We start from the raw sequence: 7,333 nt of genomic DNA, 5'->3' as shown, positions 1-7,333 counted from the left end.
TTATTATACAAACACCGTGACAGCGAATTAGTAAAAACAGACGTAGTATTCTGTTACGTTTCGGTGTGCTGAACACGAATCTGAAAACCGTACCCCTCGCAAATTAATAGTTTCGGAGATATTAACATTTTTAAAAGGGAATATTTTCTTTCAAAAATGGCGTACATCGGCTCTACTCTTAAATCAAAACAAGTGGAGATAATCCATAATGAAAATAAGCGATAATAAAAAAATAAATAAATTATTTCCTTTTCTTTTTAATTAATTCCCCACCACTTCACCACCCCAATTTTACTTGCTCATGCGCAGTATCCCAATTTTACGCGCACAAAATCGATTTTTACCCAATTTCGGATACACTTTCGGATTTTTACCCAATTCGCTGTCACGTTATTTGTATAAATTTACCATTTTTTCTCGGGAATAAAAAGGAATAAAGTTTATTTTTATAAGAATCTTTAGCCATTTATCTAGCCAATGTACATACAATTACGTATGAAAAGCCACGTTTAAGATTTTTAAAAATCCAACTTATATTATAATACACATAAGAAGATAGTTCATTTTTAATCGATTACATGTAAACAGCTTGAAAATTTTCGTGGTAAAAATACAATAAGATTCATTTATAAATTTAACGCAAAATGATCCCACCTTATTGACCAATGTTTTAAGGACATGTAACCAACTTTATTTGTTTTAAATCTTCTGAATGTTTATTTTCCAAATCAAAATTTAGTATAAAATATGTGATTGTTAAAAGTCATAAAAGCCACGCTCCTTTCCTACTACTAACTCTAATTCTGGGTGGTAATACGGAAAATAAAGCAATTACATGTGATTTTATGATTTTGCTGAGCGGATTTAGAATTAGTGATAAAAATTACTTAACTGCTTAAAAAGTTAGATTGTACCGAAAATGGGATCATTTTACATTATATTTATATGCACAATTGGACCCCCCCTTCTAAATTCTAAAATAACGTTTCAGTGTATTCACATGTAATCGCCTAAAAAGTAGAAGCTAATATGTTTGGGGGTATTTTAAATGTAAATAATTTTTAAGCTAACAAACTTCTAAATGTTTACACATACACACACGCACATATATATACACATACATATATATATACATACGGTACTCCTGCAGTATTTTACCCACCGATTTCACGATCTTAGCCGAGCGTTGACGAACGCTTTCGGCGTTAACGCCGACGAAAGCCGAGAATTCGGAGCTACGGTGCAAGAACGCTAAAAGTATGTGAATAGCAACAACATTACAAGGAAAAGATATTACACACACACACAACAAAATGTATAAAATTAATACAAAAAATTTGGATAAAATAAATCATAAACACTTACCGTAAGTTTTTTTTAAAGTAAAATAAATTTATTTTGTTGAATATTTTTTTTTTGGTTCATTTTGTTTTCGATAGCTTTTTTTGGGGGGGGGCGGGGGGGTAAGCAACAGTAATAAACACTTCAATGTTTTTTTTTTGGTTTGTTTTTAACAAAACGGTATTAAACAGTAAGAACAATGTTTTTTTTTCCAGTAATGTTTGTAGGGGGGGGGGACAACAATTACTGTTTATCTTTAGTTCCGACTGGAAGATTTTCTACTGACTGTAGAGGCAAAGTAGGGAGCAAAGGGTTTTTGCATCTTGGGCAGGCGACCGTGACCGATGTAGGAATTAATTTTCTCTCCTGGCAAAACTCGACGACGGCTTCAGTGGAGTGCAAAGTTGTTTCCAGCAGTCCTAGGTTCATATTTCTTCCTTTTTTTTTTTATCGCTAAATTAAATAGCTGAAATGAAAGGCTGTGTATTTTTACTTTGAACAATAAAATAACTGAAATGAAACGCTATGTGTATACTTTCAATGAAAATTATTCGTCTGCTGCGCGTTCGATTGAAGAAGCGCCCTGATTGGCTAATAGAGTATCGTACCGCTCGCCATGTTCCGGCGTTTTCCGACGGATGTCGATCAACGCTCGGCTAAGATCGTGATATCGGTGGGTAAAATACTGCAGGAGTACCATAAAATATTTTTTTTTTTTTGCATTCATTGTTTTACGCACCTTCAGAACATAAAATTTAGCCCCATCATTTGAATTTTGGGTACTCCTGCAGTATTTTACCCACGTTACCATGTTGTTGCTATTCACATACTTTTAGCGTTCTTGCACCGTAGCTCCGAATTCTCGGCTTTCGTCGGCGTTAACGCCGAAAGCGTTCGTCAACGCTCGGCTAAGATCGTGAAATCGGTGGGTAAAATACTGCAGGAGTACCTATTTGGTAAAGAATCACAAAGGTCAGAAATAAAAAATCGCATTTAGTAAGATTGACGAAAAACATTTCGGGAAAATGTTGGTGGCCCTGAAAAGGGCCGTTTGTGTTGAGTCAAGGAAATAAGAGAATTTACTTGGCAGCTTTCTGGGTCTTCTTGGGAAGAAGTACAGCTTGGATGTTGGGAAGGACACCACCCTGGGCAATGGTCACTCCGGCCAAGAATTTGTTTAATTCTTCGTCATTACGGATGGCCAATTGCAAGTGACGGGGAATGATTCTCGATTTCTTGTTGTCTCTCGCAGCATTTCCAGCCAACTCGAGAACCTCTGCGGCCAAATATTCCATGACGGCAGCCAAATAGACGGGTGCACCGGCACCAATTCTCTCAGAATAGTTACCCTTGCGGAGGAGACGATGGATACGACCAACGGGGAATTGAAGTCCGGCACGGGATGAACGAGTCTTGCTCTTTCCCTTGGCTTTACCTCCTTTACCACGACCAGACATTTTTAGGTTTGTGTTTGCTGTTTCAAAAACTCAAATGATTTACTTTACAAAACGCACGCAACTTGCCTTAAATACGCGCAGATCGGCTCCGGCCAACTGACTGCTGATTATTTTACCGCCGCTTTCACACAACCGCTTTCTTTTTTTTGTCTGTTTTAAGTGCTTTCACAAGTTGTGTAGTTTTTGTTGCTAGTTTCTGACCAATCAAATACGAGAGATTTGAGAGAGAAAATTGTGATTGTTGTTGGGAGCCAGCGTGTTTCGTATAAAAAGGGAAGAGAATGAAGTTGCCTTTATCATTCGTGTATCGTTCGTGGAAATGGCTCCGCCTACTGAAGTTAGCAAGAAAGGCGCTAAGAAAGCCGGTAGGCTAAACCTGCTCGTGATGGCAAGAAAAAGAGAAAGAAGAGGAAGGAAAGTTATTCCATCTACATTTACAAAGTAATGAAACAAGTTCATCCTGACACTGGAATTTCTAGCAAAGCCATGTCTATTATGAACAGTTTTGTTAACGATCTTTTTGAGAGAATCGCTAATGAAGCCAGTCGTCTGTCCCATTACAGCAAGAAAAGAACACTTAGCAGCCGTGAGGTCCAGACCGCTGTCCGTCTCCTTCTCCCTGGTGAGTTGGCTAAACATGCTGTCTCTGAGGGAACCAAAGCTGTCACCAAGTACACCAGCGCCAAGTAAAAGCGTTTTCTTCCAAAGAAAACGAATTCCCAAAACGGCCCTTTTCAGGGCCAAGCATTTTTTCACGAATGTTTCTTCACTTTCTTTATTTTAATGCGATTATTCACAGTTTAGATTTCATAAATATTCCCATCTCTTTCTATGGCGTAAATATTACTTATTTCTATATAATGTATATTTGTAGAACATTTGGGAAAGAAAGTCTTAAATTATATTTGTAATTTTTATTTATAAACAGATTTTTGGTACTGGTCGCGATTTGACTTCCCTGCCGAACACCATAAAAAAAAAACACTGCCTTTTCCCTACGCATGAGCACTTATGATCCGCGCTATATTTTAAATCGTATTTCTAAGTTGGGTTTGTATTACTGTACATATAGATTCGAAAAAGTTGTCAAAAAACAAATATATAACAAATGAATGTTATCAAAGGCAAGATAAGTTACTTTTCCGCCAAACTGGATATATTTTTTTGTTTTTATTCAATTTAACATATTTATTCAGCTCGAAAAACTGTGTACCGATGTATTCGAAAATTCAAGATGGCGTCTCTCACACCCTCTTTAACACCGTAAGTTTGAAAAAAGGTGTTATAAATAAAAAAAACTATACAAAATACTATTAAAAACCCACCGAATATATGTCAACCTATGTCACGGTAACATATATTGAGCGAGTTTTTAACCGTATTTTATCCGGTTTTTTATTTAACTTACCGTGTTAAAGAGAGAATCAGACGCCATCTTGAATGTTCCAATACATCGGTAAACACTGTATGGTTTTCGAGCTGAATAAACATGTTACATTGAATAAAAACACGAAAATATATCCAGTTTGGTAGAAAAGTAACTTATCTTGCCTTTGATAACATTTATTTGTTATATATTTGTTTTTTGACAACTTTTTCGAATCTACGTGTACAGTAATACAACCCCCCCCCAAAAAAAAAACATTAAACTTAGAGGGTTTGTATTACTGTACACATAGATTCGAAAAAGTCAAAAAACAAATATATAACAAATAAATGTTATCAAAAGCAAGGTAAGTTACTTTTCTACCAAACTGGATATGGTTTTAGTGTTTTTATTTAATGTAACATGTTTATTCAGCTCGAAAAACATACAGTGTTTACCATTACCAATGTATTGGAAAATTTAAAATGGCGCCCAACTCTCTCTTTCACACGGTAAGTTTGGGAAAAGGAGTTAAAAATTTTAAAAATATTCCAAATACTGTTAAAGCCCCACCGAATATATGTCAGCCTATGTTACAATAACATATAACATTTATTTGTTATATATTTGTTTTTTGACAACTTTTCGAATCTGTGTGCAGTAATACAAACCCAAATTTTAAAATAATTTACGACCTCGCCTTTGGTAACATTATTTGTTGTATATTTATAGTTTTACCTTTTGTTTTTCATTTTTTTTTTTTTTTTTATTTGTTGGCTATTTTTGAAATTCTCTTTCGAAAATCAAAAACGATTATTATTATTTTATATGGCGTAAGTCGGCTGATTGCACATGTGGACAGAGGCCATTTCACTGACTTCATTTACGCTACACATGTGCGATAGTCACGTGACATTTCACAAGGCGCATGTATACATGGCGGATATTTTAAATTACCAGAAATATTTTCATAAAAATATCTCATTATCTCATTTTATAGTAAAAATAATGCTGTTATTAAGTTTTCACGACCAGTTTACAAAAAAAAAAACAAAAAGAAAACATTGTTTTCGTTCTTTTTTGTGGTGTTAGTGGGTAATCATATATAGAACTTGTATAGCTTAACATGTGCTTCTGCAGTTTAATTAACCGTTTTTCCGTAAGTAACGTGCCGAAATTTATCCAGCAGAGTAATGATTAACATTTCACAAAAAATCTGTGTTTACATTGGGAGGGGGCTGGGGCGACCCCGCTTTGCCAATGTAAACACAGAATTTTTGTGAAATGCCCCCCTCCGCCCTGCCAATGTAAACATAGAATTTTTGTAAAATGTTAATCATTACTCTGCTCGATAAATTTCTGCACGTTACTTACGGAAAAACGGTTGTTTTTGTAAACTGCTCATGAAAACTGAATTTTTTAGATCAATTAAAAAGCATTAACAACTACGTAACAAAAATGATTGTAGATTTCGGTGTGCTAAAAAACAATCTGAAAACCGTATCCGTCGCAAATTAATAGTTTCGGAGATATTAATATTTTTCCACATTTGTTTTGAAAATGCCCGCTTAAAATCCCTCCGCAATGTTATAAGTCATTTTGCGCACGTGAACGAATACAACGATGCGACATGCGTTGTGATATTTATTTTTTACTTACGGAAACAAATAAAATTCTGATTTTTTAAAAATAAATGTGATTTCTCTTCGGTCTGTGCGAATGCGTAATCAGCCGGGGCGGGGGGGTTTGTATTACTGTACACATAGATTGGAAAAAGTTGTCAAAAAACAAATATATATGGAAAATTCAAAATGGCGGCCGATTCTCTCGTTAACACGGTAAGTTCAGGAAAAGGTGTTATAAATAATAAACTAGACAAAATACTATTAAAAACCACCGAATATATGTCAAGTTATGTCACGGTAAGATATATTGAGCGAATTTCTAACAGTATTTTGTCTAGTTTATTATTTATTACACCTTTTTCCAAACTTACCGTGTTAAAGAGAGAATCGGCCGCCATTTCGAATTTTCGAATACATCGCTAAACACTATGGTTTTCGAGCTGAATAAACATGTTAAATTGAATAAAAACACGAAAATTATATCCAGTTTGGTAGAAAAGTAACTTATCTTGCCTTTGATAACATTTATTTGTTATATATTTGTTTTTTGACAACTTTTTCGAATCTATGTGTACAGTAATACAAACCCGTAAAAATTTTATCAGTTAATGACTTGAATTGAAAAAGAGAAAATGATGATAATAAAATTGCATATATTTCTTTATATTTAATCGATTCATGTTTTTGAACATTGTTGGTGTCTTTTAATGGGGTCGTAATTCAATTAAGTAAATTCATTTTTAACTAAAAGTATATTTAGGTGTTTATATTGATGGGGTTTGGCTCACGTGAATTTTACAGATTTCATTTTAATAAACACTTCCCTTACAAAACCAAACGTTCTGTTAGAAATTCGCTTCTCATATGTTACCGTGACATAAGTTGACATATATTCGGTGTTTTTTTAATAATATTTTGTCTAGTTTATTATTTATAACACCTTTTCCCAAACTTACCATGTTAAAGAGTGTTGGGCGCCATTTTGAATTTTCCAATACATCGGTAAACACTGCATGTTTTTCGAGCTGGATAAACATGTTACATTGAATAAAAACACAAAAAATATATCCAGTTAGGTAGAAAAATAACTTATCTTGCCTTTGATAACATTTATTTGTTATATATTTGCTTTTTTGACAACTTTTTCGAATCTGTGTTACAGTAATACAAACCCCTTTTATAATTATAGGAAATTTCTTCTTTTTGGGTGACTTAAATAAATGCAAAACCTGGATATCATATTTGCTCAAGACAGAATTATAAATATTGAAAAACTTAGTACATGGAGATTCATACTTTTGTTATAATTGTAAAATTAATTCTAATACTGAAGTTTGTAAACAGAATACTAATGATTCATTGATTCATGTCTGCGATAAAAAAAATAAGCGAATTATACAGAATATTGAAAAAGGGTTAAAAGGAAAAAAAAAACATCAAATCCGACGGTATGAAAAGTTAAACGCATAAAAGTTAGATTGGGAAAAAGTTGGTGGCCCTGAAAAGGGCCGTTTGGTTGATTTGTTTCTCTTGTCTCTTCAGAG

General features: G+C 34.0%; 2 protein-coding genes across 6 annotated transcripts in view; both read right to left on the bottom strand.

Annotated features, from left to right (window-relative positions):
* LOC145303651 (uncharacterized) overlaps positions 1–7,333 on the bottom strand; it is a 637,407-nt gene that overhangs the window by 624,542 nt on the left and 5,532 nt on the right. The gene's annotated exons all lie outside the window — the stretch shown is intronic.
* Positions 2,036–3,228, bottom strand: LOC145303644 (histone H2A-like). The gene has a single exon (XM_080145201.1). It carries the CDS (start codon positions 2,796–2,798, stop codon positions 2,421–2,423), a length of 378 nt encoding a protein of 125 aa, XP_080001327.1. The 5' UTR covers positions 2,799–3,228; the 3' UTR covers positions 2,036–2,420.

The sequence above is a fragment of the Euprymna scolopes genome, chromosome 19 (genome assembly GCF_053919585.1).
Source record: "Euprymna scolopes isolate OS-2025 chromosome 19, ASM5391958v1, whole genome shotgun sequence".
Classification (NCBI taxonomy): domain Eukaryota; kingdom Metazoa; phylum Mollusca; class Cephalopoda; order Sepiida; family Sepiolidae; genus Euprymna; species Euprymna scolopes.
Note: the sequence above shows the minus strand (reverse complement) of the source record. Positions and strands in the feature narration are given on the sequence as shown.